Consider the following 17,362-nt stretch of genomic DNA (forward strand, 5'->3'; position numbering starts at 1 on the left):
GGCCACTGGACTTCTGAGAACCCCAGGACCCACAGGGCTGTCTCAGGGGATGGGGTGTGGGGGAGGAGGTGAGGGCTCCACCAGTGCCTGGACAGAAATCTAAGCAACTATCGTGCACCTGGAGTGCCCAGTGTCACTGAGCCAGTTCCTGTCTCTCGCAGCTCGGGGCTCCCTGGAGAGCCATGTGCACTGTGTTTGCGCACCGACACTGCCGGAGAAGGGCGAGGCAATTCGTCTGCACCAAACAGCAGACGCAAGACAGGCATGTGCACGCACACACACACACACACACACACCTCCCATGCCAACCCAACAGGCTCTAATAGCATGGTCATCTGTCCTAAGGAGTGCTAGCACCGGCCACCCTCAGCTTGCCATCTGCAAGGAAGGGGTGTGGCCTCCAGCCTGAGGAAGGGTGTGGCCTCCCGCCTGCACAAGGCTGTAGCTCACAGGGGCTCAGCGTCCAGAAAGTATCTCGGCAACACCTCAAGGCCCTGCACCACCTACCATGACCATCCACCACCCCGTGGAGGATGGAGTTCACCCTGCCTCTAACTTCAAACCTTGGGTCTGGGGGCTCCAGTCAAGGCCCCCTGGGCAGTGGAGGCTCGACATAGGGACACTATCCAGCTTCTCACAGCCACGTCAGAGTCTGCCTGGTGACATAGGGCTGGGAGGAAACAAAGGACTGGCTGAAGGAGCCCAGAAAAGGGAAAGTCAGCTGGAGTCACACAGCACATTGGCAACAAAGCTGAGCCAGACCCCAAACTCCCAGCTACTACCCTGGGCCTTTCCACTACCCTTGCCACTCCCACCCCCACCCCCACCCAAAGCACAGCCAGTTTGAGCTCCCCTTCTTTTCCCTCCCTCCTTTTAGCAGGGGGATGAGCACTGCCCCCCAGTAAGAGTTTGGTTCTATAACAATCAGCCCATGTTACCCAGCACTGCCCCCCGTACTCCTCACGGCTGAATGGGCCCCAACTGTCTGAGCTGGGGATGGGCAGATGCACAGAGAGAGACTTACCGTGTGTGAGTGTGAGTGCGTGCGTGCACGCATGCAGGAGGCTGGGAGGGACTCGACAATGGGCAAGTAGGGGAAGCTGGTTAGAGGGAGGGAGGAAAGGGCAGAGCAGCAGGAAGCCAAGGGCAGTCGCTCTCACCTGACCCCTCCCATGGGAGCTCCCTGCACCACCAGGGTCTGAGCTGAACTCGCTCAGAGGGCTGCTCCTCACCGTGACATTGATGGAGGAGCCGACCTGAGGGAGGGGCTGTCCTCTGAGCGAGGTGACTTGCTTTTCCCCCTCAGTGGCTGCCCTGGTCAGTGGGCAGGAGGAAGGCAGAGGCAGAGGAGAAGTTGTAAGTGACTTCCTGTGGGGTGGTGACTGGAGGTTCTCACACTGCCTGGTGTCTAAGGAGGAAGGCCAGCAGGGGCTGAGCACACAGGTCGGGTTTGCAAACAGGCAGGAAGTTTTCCTGGAGCAAACCCGTCAAAACAGAATTCTTTCGCTGGGTAATATTTTCCTCCCTGCCCCTGTCACCCATGCTCAACAGGTCTGTTGTTGTTTTCACAATCTGGGAGAGGAAATCAAGCCCCTTTCAGCGGAGACCTCAGGCGCCAAACTAAACCGCTCAGCAGATACTCCCAGCTGGCTTCCCGTTCCCGAGTGGAGGAGGGCACGATGGAAAGTTTGGGCAGAGGTTCGCCCCACGCTCCCACGTGCTCCTGCTTGCCAGCCCCCAGCCACAGGCACTCCAGATTCCTGGGGCTCGGGCCAAAGCAATAAAGCTGAGTGGGGAAGGAGCAGTGGTCTCTTGTCCCGGATGTGTGTGGTGAGTGCGGTGACAACCAGCCCAGCGTTTACTGGGCACCTGGTGTGGGTCAGGCACTTTACACACATGACCTAATTTAATCTTCACAAAACCTTCCGCAATACTATTGGTATCCTACATTCACACATCAGGAAACAGGCTCAGAGGGTCCGAGCAGCTTGCCCAAGGTCACACAGGTAGTGAGGGGCAGGGCCGAGATCTGAACACAGGTCCAAGTCCAGAGCTCCCCCACTTCACCCCATAGCCTCCCTAAACGTCTCTGAAACAGAAATCTCCCAGCAAGGTCAGGGTGCATAGGGAGGCTTGCCAGCCTAGAATGGAATACCAGTGTCTGAGAGCCCACCAGCCCAGGGGCAGGACCTGACCATGCATGCTTAAACGCCCCACTGACAGCTGGCAGCTCAGCATCAGAGGGGCTGGACCCAAACTGAGCATCCAGGCTGCCCAGGCAGTGGACTCAGGGCAAGTGGGGAAGGGGCCCGGGGCACCTTGGGCATAAACGTACCTTCCTGCAGCTTCACACTCTGGAGGTAGAGGGGGTTCCTCAGGACGTTGCAGCGGCCTGGCTCATCCTCCTTGGTGAACAGCAGCAGGTCCGAATAGGCAAACAGCGTCACCTGTGTCAGGCGAGAGCAAACAGAACAGGCTCTTCAGCTGTCCCAGAGGCCAGGAACCACAACCTCCCCAAAGGTCCAGGGAAGGCGTCCTCGTTGTCTTAGGAAAACCAGAAGCAGACTCACTGAGGCCTTGACCAAGGGCAGAGACCTGACCTGGAGCTTCGACCACCCTTTTGCGCTACGGTTTTCTACAGCTCCACTCCTCACAGTAGGGAAAATAAACAGAACCTAAAGAAGCCAGCCTCACCGTCTGACAAGCCTCTCCACAGCCTGACACCACACAGGCCCACACCTCTGTCCAAAAGCCCCGGAATCTCCAGCCCAGCATCCTGGCTTAGAGCCACCCTTGAGCTGCGGGATGTCCCACACCTGCTCGTGTCCTCTAAACATCTGGCTGAAAGAGCACTGGACTTGACTCGGAAATCACGAGGCTCTATCCCTTTCACTAGGCATGAAAACTTAGTTAAGTCTCCTGAGTTTTCTCATCTGCACAAACGGGGGAGAGTCCCTACCCAGCTCCCTCATGGGCCCCTTCACAAGCTCTGAGCAACAGTGAATCCAAGCGTGGTGCAGTGTGAGGTACTATTACCAAATTCCTTATGGTAATTTTAGCTGCAGTGGTGCGCAATCAGTTCAAGAAGCAGCCAGTTACTTACACTCCAATACAGACATGTGCATAACTTTTATCTCTTTTATGCACTAGCTGCTCCAAAAATAAAGGGGAAAGCTATTTTTAGACATTATAGGTAAACCAACAGGCATGCTCAGCATATTTCCATGCTGCGAAAATCCACTTGATCCTCTAATGCCACTAAAGATTACGCTGTTCTTTGTTGTGTAAATCCTGCGGTGGCCTTTAGTCAAAAGCAATAAAATCCAATTTTAGATTCTTTGAAGAAAACAAAATATGACTGATTATGTGAACTTCCCTTGGAGGTGTCAAAATCTGACACTTCACCTCTGCGAAGTAAGAAGAGTCAGCCAGCAGGGCTCAGCCCGCACCCCCAAGGGCCGCGCGAGTGTGTGCTGGACTGTCGCTGAAGTTTAAAAAGCCATCATGCTGACACTGAGCTAGCAGACTGTTCAAGATGACCTAACTACCCTGCCTCTGAGACGAACCCACGGAAACCTTTGCCAGGCTCTCCCAGAACGAATCTATGAGGCTGTTCTCAGCAATATTTTTGTAATAAAAAAAGGCCATAAACTGAAGTTGAAGAGGGTAAAGGGAGTCAAATATGTGGTGACAGACAGAAGGAGGCTAGACTCTGAGTGGCGAGCACACCATGCAGTATACAGACAATAGATTACAGAACCAGACACTTGAAACTTACATAATCTTATAACCAATATCACTCAATAAATTTAATTTTTTTTAAAAGTACATTAACTGCCCTGGCCGGTTTGGCTCAGCGGTTAGAGCGTCGGCCTGCGGTCCTGAGAGACCCGGGTTCGGTTCCCGCTAAGGGCGCGTACCTCGGTTGCAGTTTGTCCCCGGCCCTGGTCGGTTGTGCGGGTGGCAGCCACTCGATGTGTTCCTTTCACATCGATGTTTCTCTCTCTCTCTCTGTTCCTCTCTCTCCCTCCCACTCTACCTGAACAAAAAATGGAAAAATGTCCTCTGGTGAGGATAAAAAAAAAAAGTACATTAACTAATGGGAGCGAAGATGATGTAAAAATAAAGACTGAAACAAGAGAAGGGTTAAAAAATATAAGCATAAACGCCCATCGAGAGAAGATGGATAAAATAAATTACGTTACCTTCATATGGTAGAATTTTATGCAACTACTAAAAGAATAAAGTAGAGCTATGTGGACAGAAGCCAAAATCTGTCAAAATAGTGCAATGTGCAAAAATACCAAGAATATAATCCAATTTTGTGAAACAAAACTATAAATCTGTCTATTTTTAACATTTTTTAAATGTCTAAGATACCACATTCTTCACTCTTGGGAGTGGATTTTATACATTTCTGCTTAATTTGTATTATTTTGCAATGAAAAGATGTTACTTCTATAATTAAAAAATATATAAATATTTTCCAAAGGACCATGTGGCTTCTTGAGCACAGCAGTGACAGAGGTCCAAGGGCACGTGGGCCACAGAGCCAACAGGAGGCGTCCTTGGGCAAGAGGTGCTCAGGGGCTCTGGCTCCTCTAACAGATCAAACATGAGGGTTCTGGAACCCTGGGCTGGAAGAGATCCTGGAGAGGATGCTACCCAACCACCTTCCCACACAGCCCATCAAAAGCCTCCATTTGTTGAGCACTTACTTTCTGCTCAGTGGATCCTCGCTTGTGAATAACATCATTGCCCTCGGTTATAAATGAGGACCCTGCAGCTCAGAGAGGTTAAGCGACCTGTCCAGGGCCACACAGCCAGGTTCCATTGCCCAGGTCTGGCTGACCCCGAAGCCCTCACTGGACAGAGAGATAGCAGTATGCCTACAGTTGTCCTGCCCCTGAATGTGAAAGAATCTAAGCAGGGACCAAAAAAGAAGAGCAAAGAAGACCAAAAAATAAATAAAGTTAAGGAAGGGGAAGAAAATGACCTGAAAATTCAGAAGGATTTGAGGGGCTGGTTGTCTGAGGAGAGGTCTTCAAAGTCCAAACAGGGAAAAGAAGAAGGCTCTAAACTCACCGAACACAAGCAAACCCTCGGGCTGCCCGACCCCCTCAAGGGAAACCTGGCAGGACCCACTGGGAAGCTGGCAGGGGGAGGTTGGAGAAGACAGTCTGTTAGGAAACTATAAAGTGAGAAAAAGGCCCAAGTCAGAAAGGGCTGGTTAGATGGTAACTGCCCATGGGCAAGGTGCAAAAAGCCCCAGGCTGCTTCTCTGGCCCCGATTCCCAGGGCTGGAAATGTGGTCTAGACAGGAAGTGATTAAGGCATGAACGAAGAATTTCCCCAAAGGTCAGGTCAGGGAAAGGACAGAGCTGGCACACAGCTGAAGGCAGGGTAAAGGGGCAAGCGTGCCAGGGGAGGCAGGTGGGCCCCTCTCCCATCTCACCAGCATCCTGCAGACTTTGCTCCAGCAGAAGCCACAGCGGCCCACAGTGGAATGATGCCCATCTCCGTGGTCCTATTACGTACTGCCCACCAGGTGTCTTCCCTACACTTGCTCCAAAGACACATCTGTTTTCCCAAAGGGCCAAGAGCTGAGGGATTGCTTGGTTAGGGAATCACTGCAACTTGGAGAATCACTTCTCCCAAGTAACCCTAACCAAGCCTCCTCCAGGAACCTGGCTTAAGGGCAGGGATTGCAGAAAAGACCTCGGTGCCTTAGTTAATGGTAAACTCAGTGAGTCCATGTATAAAGTGAGGTGTGTCTGTCCTGGGCCCCGGGGGACTCCTGGAAGCTCTAGCACAGGGCCTGGCTGCACTGTAGACGCTCAGTACCTATTGTCTGACTGTATAAATCAGGTTACTCCATTATGCTGATTTGATCTCACAGCACATTAATGAAGTCTGTGACTTCTGGGAGTGGGTGTGATGAGGGCAGTTCCCAGTGTGGGTCTGGATCAGCTCACAGACATTAGCAAACTGGAGTATGCTCAGAGCAGAGACGGGACCAAGAACCAAGGGGGAATATTCCCGGAATAAAGAGTCCTGTTGCGCATAAGGGAGAACTTTCTACAATTTAGCATCCTCCGTCAACAAAGTCAATGTTTGGAGGTGCTGCCTCTGCAGACTCAACAACTGGCTGGAAAACCAGCTGGAAGCTACAGGGAAGCAATCAGTTGGTGGCTCCTGAGGACTAGCCAACGCTGCGATTCTACAAACTTATGCAAGGCCCTCTTGGACTGGTTTATATTTTGGGCATGAATAACATGACAGGATACCAAGACACAAAAATTTGCTTCCTAGCATAATTCGAGAAAAACAAATATACAAATCACTTCTTTCAGTCTTCAAAAGGGGGCTTCTTGGTTCTACGGCTCCAAAGATCTACTCGAAAAGAGCTTTGGAACAGACTGCAATCAGGCTATGGCTTCAGTTTATGTTTGCCAGTTTGTTTTTAAACAAATAGGCCAGGGGCAGTATGGGATCGTGGAAAGCACTGCTGAGGCAGAGATCCAAGTGCTAATCCTGGCTCCATCCCTTATGAGCCTTGAGATCCTCAGGTCCCAGTTAATCTCATGGGAGCCTCAGTCTCCTCATCTATAGAGTGGGGGCAATGTGCCTCTCCTGGGAGTGCTGTAAGAGCTCACTGGGATCCAGCACGTGAAATGCATGCATAGTGAGGGTAACACAAGTGCTCAGTGTTTGCAGACTTAATGGTGAGTGGGCAGCCAAAGAGCGAATGTAGGCATATGTATGTATTTCAGGCGGCTGCCCTTTCTAAGTGGCTTCTTTGGAATCTTGTGAGTTTATACCCCACCTCATTTTCTGACCCTGACCCGAGTTGGCTCTACCATACCCTTTTTCACCAAACACAGTTCCAAGTGACTTCTTATTCCTAAAACTCAAATCTCCCTCAATAGATGAACTTTTATTCCCATGAAGGCAATTCAGAGGATATTCCAAGGTTCTTAAGAAAGTTCCCCAAGAAGAAGTCCAGAAATATAGTGAGCAATGCCAGTGTGGTCAAAATAAGCTTTCGATCTCCCTGGAGAGCTCCTTTGAAAGAGACAATGCTCATTTGGAATATATGAGCTCTGGCCCACTTGTTCAAAAACAAAACAAAAGCAGCCTCCTGCTTTAGCCACAATTACACATAATGTCCCAGAACGCTGGGTTGAAAGGGTCCTTAGAGATCAGCTGCCACAAATACACACACATCCACGGTTGTGATGAGCAGACTGGGGAAGAAGGAAGAAGTCCTGAGTGAGCCAGCAGCAGAGCAGGAGCTGGCTGTATGCTTCCTGCCCTCAGTGTTCCTGATCTTTCCACACTACCCCGAGCTGTCACTCAGCCCAGCCAGCCATGCTGCCAGTGTTGAGTCAGGGCCTGATCTGTGGCAAGCCCCTTACCCTCTCTTCAAGGCCCCCAGGTAGCCTTGAAGATCCCAGCAATAAGGAATTCCGTGCCCAAGTAGGTTTAAGCTCACAGGCCCGAGCTAGAACCTGGCCAGTCCCTCTGGGGACTGTGTGAGTGAGTGGAATTCCCTGGGGTAGACATCAGCAGGGGCCAGCTCCCAGGAAGAGTGGCATGATCGCCACACCCAGGCCACAGTTGGCAAAGCTAAAGCCCAGGAGAAACTTCAGACGTATCCCTTAGAAGAGGATTTGGGATTTGGGTTAATATAGACCCACAAAACCTACATAACTGACGCTCCTTTAAAAACTCTTTTGCATCACAGCCTTCATCTCACCTACAAAGGCATTCGCACAGCTGGGAGGAAGGGCCATCTCCTGCACTCCTCAGAGGAGGTTAGGCCAAACAATGGATGTCTTTGGGGCTGGGAGAACTTTCTAACCATCAAAGATGGACCAAACAGCTTTGAGAGGCTGTGAATTCCTTATTGCTGGAAATGTACAAGAAAAAGCTGGGTCACCATTTGGCAAAGAGAACGTGGAGGGGGTTGGAAGACTTTTTAGTTTTTTTCTACCCTGAGACTGTACAGTTCTGAGACCATCAGGAAGAGAGAAAAGTTAGGGGCCTGGAGAATGCCCATGAAGCCCCCAGGACACCCCCTGGGGTCACGTGTCAGCCTTACCTCGGCAGCCTTGTTCCTCCCCTCGTACAGGAGCAGCTCCTCTGACAGCAGGAGAGTCCGGGCAGGGTTACAGAGATCTAAAGGCTGAAAGCAAAATGGGCAGTTCAAAGATGAAGAGGGCTGGGGGGAAGGGGCGACAACTTGACAAAGCCAGACACAGAAAAGTCTGCCAGCCCTGCCCACTCCCCAAGAACCCGCACGCCCCCTCATATACCGATGGAAACGGAAAGACAGATGTGCTGGTCCTGGGCGGAACTGTTGCTGCCACCTTCACCACCAGCCCTCACCGCGAGAGCTGCACTCTCTGGCAGGAAGTCCAACCGCACGGTGCAGTCCTCCCCACCCCCTGGCTCCTCCACTGCACTGGGCTCCCGGGACTTCCCAGGCCCACACTCCCCCATCTGTCCTGCCCATGCCTCACGGGATGGTCCCTGCTGTTAGGTCCAGGCTCTCAGGATACCAAACTGAGCCAGATTTGGTCACTTGAGTCCCTTCAAAGCCAGGCCAGTCCCTGCTCTACATTCATCACACACTGAAATTCACTGGCTCCTTCTCAGCCATCAGTTCCCAGGGACCGATTCTCACCCAAACCTCTGACCCTGCTCCATACCCTGCCCAACCCAGAGAAAGCTCTCTAAATTCTGGACTGCCCAGCAGGTCTTAGCCTGATGAATGCAATAAGGATATTTTTCCCATTGATGTTTTAGGGAGAGTGGAAGGGAGAGAGGGAGGGAGAGACACACTGATTGGTTGCCTCCTGCAGGTGCCCCAACCGGGGCCAGGGATCTCACCTGCAACCCAGGTACATGCCCTTGACTGGAAATCAAACCACAACCTTTCGGTGCATGGGCCGATGCTCTAACCACTAGGCTCACCAGCCACCGCCATGAATGCATATTTATAACACTGCTTCCAGGCACCTGACACCAAACAAATGTCAACTACACACAGCAACCTGGATGGATCTTACAAATAATGTGAAGTAAAGGAAGCGGGGCCCCAAGGAAAACATGCAGTATGGTTTCACCAAATAACATTCAAAAAGAGGCCAAACCAAATATGTTATTTAGGAAAGCACGCGTAGATGGCAAAACTAAAGAGAAGCAAGGAAATGACTGTCCTTTGTCAGGCTGGTGGGTCCGTCGGCTGGGGAGGGAGGCATTCCAACCAGGAAGAGATACGTGACCTCTGGAGCGGCGCAATGGTCAGTTCCTTTCCTTAGGGCACATCCACGTTATCATTATTTGCTAAACTGTACATTTACGTGTGTGCCATTTTTTGGTTCATATATTTTCTAATTTTCACACTTTTATAACTTTTAAAAAACTCATTTTGGGTTTTCTGTAAAAATTTTTAAATGAAAACAAAAAATAACCCCTGTGGATACGAAGACCTTTGCGGTTACATCCCAAGAAAGAGAAGAGACCAAGAGAAAGGCAAAGGACAAGCCCCGCTGATGGGGCTGTCTGGGAGGGGTGCCCCAAGAAGCGTGTCTAAGATCCACTAGAATCGGATGCCAGGAGACCAGAGAAAGAAATATGGTCAGAAATGAAGCCCTTGGGACATTGTCACCTCTATGCTGCTGACAAGAGAATAAACTAATCAAGTCTTTATGGACAGCAATTTGTCAGTATGTATAAAGAGCCTTTAAAATGCTTATGACCTATGACTCAGTCATTCCACTTCTAGGAATCTCTTCCAAGGAAAATAATCAGAGCTGCAATTCATGCACAAGGATTTTCGTCGCAGGGTTATTTACAGAAGCAAAAGAAGTAGACATAACATAAGTGTCTGACTCGAGAACTGGTTAAGTAACTACGGTACATCCATATAATAGAACAGTGTGTGATCGCTACAAACCACGGGCCCAGAGTATTTAACGATGTGGGCAATGTTCGTGCGATTTTCATTTGTAAAAAGTAACAGGCTATAAATGTACACTAAGACCTGTCTGGGTTTTTTGTTAATGTGTATATGCACACACAAAAGATACCTAAATGCTCACACTGGTTATAGCTGGGTGGTGAAATAAATAAGTTTGGAAATGGGGAGGAGGAGAGGAAGGAGGAGGGGAAAGTAGAAGGGAGATTTAAGTGGATCTCAGGCCGCCAGCTACTACTGGCCAGACATGTTTGCTTAAACTGCAGAGACCAGACAAGATGCCAGCCCGCGAGGCTCTGCCGTGGTCATTGCCAAACAACGAACCACTGGATGGGCCAGGAAGCAGAAGCCTCGGCACCCAGACCCTGTGACCATAGGACAAGCAGCTGTAGTGTGCCTGGCCTGTGCCCAGAGAAAAGGGAGGTTGAGGGGAAGCAGGGAGGGGACCCCCTTGTTACTGGGCTCCCCTGCCCCCACTCTCCTGTTCTCCCTCTGGGAGACCTGTGCTCTCTTGGTGAAACGCCCAGAATCCTGAGCACCTGAGGCTATTTGTCTTTCCCTAAAGGGGGCCCCCAGTCCTAGAATGAGATACCATCCCCAAGTCATGGGGTAAAGGGCCCTCCTTGAACTGGCCAGTTTGGTTCAGTGGTAGAGTGTCAGCCTGCAAACCAAAGAGTCATGGGTTCAATTCCAGTCAAGGGCACGTACCTTGGTTGTGGTTTGGTCCCCAGCCCTGGCAGGGGTCGTGCAGGAGGCAGCCAGTCGATGTGTCTCTCTCACATCAATGTTTCTCTCTCTCTCCCTCCCACTCTATCTGAAGATAAATGGAAAAAGATCCTGGGATAAGGAGTTAAAAAATAATAAATAAATAAATAAATAAATAAGTAAATAAATAAATAAATAAATAAATAAAACAAAATTTTTTTTTTTAAAAAGGACCCTCCTCTTTCTCAACTCCCCCTGAGGGAGTGCTTGGGGCCAGCCACCAGCTCACCTGAACAAAAACAGGGAACACCAGGACCTTGGGAGCCAGAGTGACATAGGTGCCATAGCTTGAGTGTGGGGGGTGTGGCCTCATGAGCGAGCAGTTCTGGTAGTTCCCGTGGCCCTTCATGGTCTGCACTGTCTTCATCAGCCGAGACTTCTTCCCCAGGCCCGAATAGGACTTCCCTTTACTGGGACTCCCCGATTCTGTGGAACAGAGATGGGGGACCTTGAGGCATTTCTGTTACCCCTGCAAAGGCATCCCCTCTACAGAAATAGGGAACAGACCCAGTCAATAGCCATTTGCTGTGAGCATCTGCTATGTGCCAGGCCCTGTGCAAGGTGCTGCCACTATAGGGAGACTCAGAGGGGCCTCAGACATCAAGGATTCCCTCACAACCCAGGAGAGACACTGACATGTGAATGAGCAACTCCACGGCTAGGACAGAGCTGGGGACTGAGCTGGGAACTGCCACCTGCGATGGAGGGTGCAGACCCATCTGGTGACCCAGGGCCCAAAGCAGACCTATCAGTTTGGCTTCGTATTTATAAAAATCAGGAAATCTCTCATATTTGAAAAGCCAGAAGATCTGACTTCCTCAGGCCCACAGTCCCACGTGGAACAATCACTTGGGGCCAAGCAATGGCTGCCCAGGGGCAGAGCACGGCTCTCTGCTTCCCACCATCCCACCTCTCCCTGCACACCCAGCACAGCTCGCCCATCCCATCACCTCCCAGGTCCCAAGGACAAAGGGTGGAGAGCCCGTCTCTGCAGTGGCGAAGGAGACGGTGGGCTCCCCCAGGATGTGTCAGGGTCCGCCCTCTGTTAGTTAAGGAGCTGCAGTGGCGGGGTTCACTTAAGTCAGTCTAGAGCCAGGAGTGGCACCTGCTACTCCAGTTCTTAGCACCAGCCTGAAGCCAGATGGCTGTGCCCAAACCCTACTCCTCTGCTTTTGGTGACCTTCAGCAGCTCACTTCCCCCTGAGTCTTGGTGGCCTCAACTATAATAACAGTACCAAGCTCAGTGGGTTGCTATAAGGATTAAATGACATGCTCTGAGTAAAGCCCCTAGAACAGTGCCTGGTACCTCTAAGTGTACAATAAAAGTGAGCTGTTAACTTATTGCAGCTCCTGTGGTTGTGATGCCTCCACATGGAAAAGCAAGTTAACCAGGTGCCTCGGGAATCCTGGGCTTTGTTTGTCACAGCCAGGAGGTCCTCCAGGCTTGGCCAGCAACTCACAAGTTATTCTGATCAGAAAAAGGAGAGAAAGAAGGGGTGGGAGACACCCCTGGGAAAGAGGGAAGAAGCCTGCAGGAGGTCCCTCTTTAAGAGGATACTGCTGGACACACTCTCTCACCCTTGATCATGCCCTGTCCATTGGGCAGAGGAGCAAAACACAGAGTAGCTGAAACATCAGGGATTCCTGGACGCAAGCAGGTAGGGGGCAAACTCTGGAGCATCAGGCTCCACACACCTGTGGCCTCTCCCAGGGTCCCTGCCAGGTGGGCAGCTGATGGGCCCCCCCTGACCTGCGTGTCCCGGGGTTGAGCCTCCTTCCACCATCCTGGTCTTGGAAGGCAGGGGGTGAACAGGCGGTCTGACCCCAGCTGCATCTCAGGGAAGCTCCCCACCAACGCAAGGTCCACAGCCTCAGGGGAAAACTCAGCTCAAAAGGTTTCACACTGGCTTCCTACGCCCACCTCGCACCCCTTCTTACCAAGCGAGGTGAGAAAAACAAGTCGACACCCCCCCACAAGTGACCACTTATCCCCGCTGAATCTTGGGGCAGCACTCAAACCATACTCACTCAAACCACTTCCTGCCTCCTGGGGGAAGTGCTCAGAGAAAAGTAGAAAGAGCCTGAGTCCAGGGGGGACGGGGGTGGAGGGGTGTACAGACAGATGCATGGACATAGTTACACATCTCGTCACCTGCTCTGCCCTGACATCAGCCCCAGGGCGGGTCCATGCTGCACGGCCCTGGCCCCTTGGCCGGAAGAACCCACCCTGTGCTAGACTTATCGGGGGATCACTTTCTAAGTTATATAAATGTCCAACTACTGTACTGTACACCTGAAACGAATATAATATTGCATGTCAACTGTAAGTGAAATAGTAAAGAATAAAATTTAAAAAGACCCCATCCTGTGTCTCTCAGGATTTCAGTGGGGCAGGATGCCTGAGCGTGAGCACTGGCTTCCCTGGAACCCCTTCCTCAGAGGTCCCTTCCCCCTCTGAGCCAGGACTACCTCCACAGCGAAGTAACTGTACAGACCGCTGCCTTGCCTGCCCAGGGCCAGTGTGGGGCACACACGAGACCTGATGAGGAAGGGTGTGGTGGATGGTACCCGAGTGTGAGTACACGGGTTATTACAAACCACAAGCCGACAGCTAAGGCCCCCATCAGGGCTGGCGTTAGGACAGGACTGCTGGGCCTCAAACCACACGGAGCCTGGGGTCACAGGGTCAGCCTGCCACCAGACAGTCTAACTCCACACAGGCAAGCCTACCAGAGAAGGCAAAACCGCACAGGACTGACAAGCTGGGGACAGGCAAAACAGACCCGAATTAAAGAAAGGAACTTTTGCTGATGCCAAAATCTGGGTCCTAGGCCCCCCAGTCTCAGATATTTAAAAGAATGCATTTCTTCCCTTCCCTAGCCCAGCTGCACTGGGCAGTCACAGAATCGTTGTCTTGGACTCGGAGAGTCATGAATAAGCCATTTGACACACACCTCCACCTTCAGGTGAAAAAGGTCTGCTTAGCTCCATTTTATAGACAGGGCTACTGAGGCCTGGGGTGGTTAAGTGACTTGCCCAAGGTCATTAGGCTAGTGAATGGTACCTGACGGGATCAAGCCAACCTATGTGGCTGTCGTGCCCTCGAGCCCCATCTCCACACACCCTGGGATAATGTGTGCTAAGTGGGCATAGTTCTCCAAAACTGGTTTTTTGAAATATCTTTTTTTTTTTTTCCAATCCTCATCCGAGGATATTTTTCTTTTTATCTTCAGATAGAGTGGGAGGGAGGGAGATATAGAGGGAGGGATAGAGAGAGAGAGAGAGAGAAACATCGATGTGAGAGACACACATCAACTGGCTGCCTCCAGCATGATCCCTACCAGAACCGGGGATCGAACCACAACCAAGGTGCATGCCCTTGACCAGAATAGAACCCACGACTCTTTGGTCCAAGGGCTGATGCTCTAACCACTGAGCAAAACCAGCCAGGGCTGAAGTATCTTTTTAAAAAACAATCCAGCTCGCCCTGGCCGATTTGGCTTAGCAGTTAGAGTGTCAGCCTATGAACCAGAGAGTCCTGGGTTCGATTCCAGCCAAGGGCATATACCTAGGTTGCGGCTCCTCCCCAACCCCAGTTGGGGTTGTGAGGGTGGCAACCAACTGATGTGTCTCTCTCATACTGATATTTTTCTCCCTCTCTCTCTCTCTCCTTCCTTCCCACTCTCTCTAAAGATAAATGTAAAAATATCCTCGGGTAAGGATTAAAAATAATAAATAAATAACAATCCAACTTGCAACCCAGCTACTGAGCTCTGTGAAGACAAACTACAAGACTTCCCTCCTGCGACCTCTTACCATCTCTGTTCCAAACCCCCGATCACCCCTCTTTGGTCTAACACCTGCTTCATTGACCAAACACAGTTATTACTTGGCTTTGCTCTGGCTGCAGAGGCGACCCTGGGCAGCCATCCTACCCTAGCAGTTGCAAATCTGAGAACGAGGCCACCTTCACAGGGCGGGGGACAATGTTGAGGGTAACAGCAGCCCTGGGGAACATGCCAACCGCAGGCAGGCACCCCAGGCCCCAGAAGGGCACCAGACTCCATTTAACACAGGATGCTCAATCCACCCTCTGGAAAGGAGGCCAGGCAGCCCAGCCAGAGGAAGGGACAGAAGTCGGCCTCCTGTGACAGCCTTAGCTGGAGAACCGTGCGTGTGTTTAAAGGAAGCTTTGTGCCCTGAATTCCACTCCTTCCTCTGAACCCAGGACTTGGAGCTAAGAGGACTTGATCCCTGGTAGAGAGCAAAGATAGTCTTGGATACCAAAAGGATTTTCATTATGAAGGAAGGTCAAGTTCTTCACATAATGCATTCAGAAAGTTACTGTCATTATTAACATCATCATTGCCTCAGGTATCCTTCCCTCTCCCCACGGCTTAGATGCCTGTGCCCTTCTTGGGCCATTAAGATTCTCAGAGGGGAATCGAAATGTGGACACAGGTTGGGAGGACGGCAGGGAGACTCAGGGGCATCTCTCAGGCTGAGGGAACCAGTTCCCAACCACTAGCCCACCACAGGTGACACAGCGCTCCGGCCCCCTCCTTCTATGGCCAGCCTACAAACCCTTAGAGGCAGCCTTGGTCACTCTCCATCAGTCAGCTGAGGAACAGAAATTCTGCTGGGGACCTGCTGTCTGTCACACGTCTGGCACTGGACACAAAGATGAGCCAGCCCAGGCCCTGCCCTTAATGAAGTCACCATTTAGCCGTGGTAGCTCCACCCTAATGTACCAACTAAAAGCTTTTCTGAAGCCCAGTGTTGAATCACTACCAGACTCCTCTCCAGAAGGACACAGATGCATTTCCTACAGAATAGGCTGATACCCAGACGCCGCAGCCTGGAGAGAATGAAGGTCTTCCATCAGCAGCACGGAGCCTGTGGGCCCTTTTCCCCCGAAAAGGCACAGGCGTTCCTCCAGGTGCCCGCTCTAAGCCAGCATCATCTCCACACTACCGACAGAGGGGACGCCATGGGCAGAAGTACAGGGGCTGGGAGAAGTCCCCTCCCCAGGCAGGAGGTCAAAGGGCATTCTGCGGGCACTAGAGCAAGGGCTCAGGGATACCCGAGGTAGGCATCGCGAACCACCTGTCAAGGTTGGTCTCAACCTCCCAGATGCTCGAGTCAGAGCTCTCCAGCAGGCACACAGGGGCCTAGAGGAATGTCCAGCCAGCTCCAGCATCAAGACTGATATCTCAGGCTTCCTAAGAGAAGGGATTGATTTTGAGCCCAGCTTCTCTCCGTGGCCCTTAAAAAATAGAGCCAGGATTTGAAGGCCAAAGGAGAAGAATCATTCAAACAGCAGAGACATCTGTGCACTTCAAAGGCAACCACCCTCTGTGTAGTACCTCTTGGTATGCAGGCTGCTACCCACAACCACTATCTTCTTTAATCCTCCCACAGTTCTCTGAGGTCAGAATTATCAGCCCCATTTTACAGGTAAAGAAACTGAGGCTCCGTGAGGGGGGCAAGAGTTGATCAAAGTCACACAGCTAGAACTATAGCTTGAGACTTCCCAGCTCCAAATTCCATGGCTCCCTTCCATGCAGACCTGACCATGTTGCCCTATAGCACCTAATGCATATTGGTTGCTCAGTAAAATTGGATGGATCTCAATTGACTGCCTGACTCCTAAACACCATCTCTTAGACTCTCTGGCAAGATCCCCTCTCTTCCTCCTTAGACAGGCTCCAAGGCAGAAAGACATCAGGGATCGGTGTGGGAGAAAATGCACCAAGAGGAGACATCTGTGTCAGCATGCAGGGGGTCTTGACTCTGCTGAGAAGGCCCCAACCTCAGAGGAGAAGGCTGGGCCTGGCCTCCCAGCTGACCTCGACATCTCTCAAGGGCTCAGAAGGCATCACAGCAGAGGACCAACTCACCCTCGGGTATGGCATCCTCCTGGTACACAGGCCGCAGCAGCTGTAAGGCAAAGACGGAAGAACCACCTCAGCCCCAGGAACAGGGCAGAACAACCCGTCAGGCTGCTCACCCCAGCCTGGGGAATGGAAGGAAGCACCTCAGCACACCAGGGAGAGCAGCTACCTGCTACCAAGCTGAGAGGGGGCTTGGAAGGAACCCAGAATCCAGAATCCTTCAGAATATTAGAGTTGAACAAGGCTATCGCTGTCAGCAAGTCTAATCCCTTGGCCAAGTCCCCAATTTCCTTGACGGCAGCTTGTTCCAAAGAGCAGTCCGTGGAACACAGGCACTGTCGGGTGCTAACAACCCTGCCACAATGGTACACCTTCAGGGGAGTCTGGGAAATGCCCCTTAAACAAGGTAAACTGCCTCCACTGCAGGGTGCCCTCAGAGCCTTGAACAGGCTAGTATGCGTTGGGATGTTTCTCAAGCTTATTTGGCCTCAGAACACTTTTTTCCCCAGAGTGTCTCATGGGATTGTTTTGGGGCATGCACTCCATCATCCCACCATGCCACCATGCACAATCTGCTTTCACACCTCCTATGACAGAGGACTCACCACCCACCACACACAGCAGCCCATTCCACTGTGGAAAAGTGCAGACGAGTGCAAGGCTGTCTCTTCTTTTGAGGTGCAATCTCCCATTTTGTGACATCTCCTGGTTCTGGGTC

The 17,362-nt window shown here is 51.5% G+C and overlaps 1 protein-coding gene across 5 annotated transcripts in view; it reads right to left on the minus strand.

Moving 5' to 3' along the window:
• Nucleotides 1–17,362, minus strand: part of RGS3 (regulator of G protein signaling 3) — a 121,349-nt gene that overhangs the window by 67,701 nt on the left and 36,286 nt on the right. For 4 of the 5 annotated variants that reach the window (XM_036260445.1, XM_036260446.1, XM_036260448.1 and 1 more), the window contains 4 exons: nucleotides 16,651–16,690; nucleotides 10,980–11,176; nucleotides 8,105–8,188; nucleotides 2,336–2,447 (listed from right to left, as the gene is read on the minus strand). In XM_036260445.1, coding sequence (XP_036116338.1) covers nucleotides 2,336–2,447; nucleotides 8,105–8,188; nucleotides 10,980–11,176; nucleotides 16,651–16,690 — 433 coding nt within the window. Of the gene's footprint in view, nucleotides 1–2,335; nucleotides 2,448–8,104; nucleotides 8,189–8,318; nucleotides 8,348–10,979; nucleotides 11,177–16,650; nucleotides 16,691–17,362 lie in introns of those variants that run through there. The other variant, XM_036260450.1, reaches the window with a different exon arrangement.

The sequence above is a fragment of the Molossus molossus genome, unplaced genomic scaffold (assembly GCF_014108415.1).
Source record: "Molossus molossus isolate mMolMol1 unplaced genomic scaffold, mMolMol1.p scaffold_m16_p_14, whole genome shotgun sequence".
NCBI classification, from domain to species: domain Eukaryota; kingdom Metazoa; phylum Chordata; class Mammalia; order Chiroptera; family Molossidae; genus Molossus; species Molossus molossus.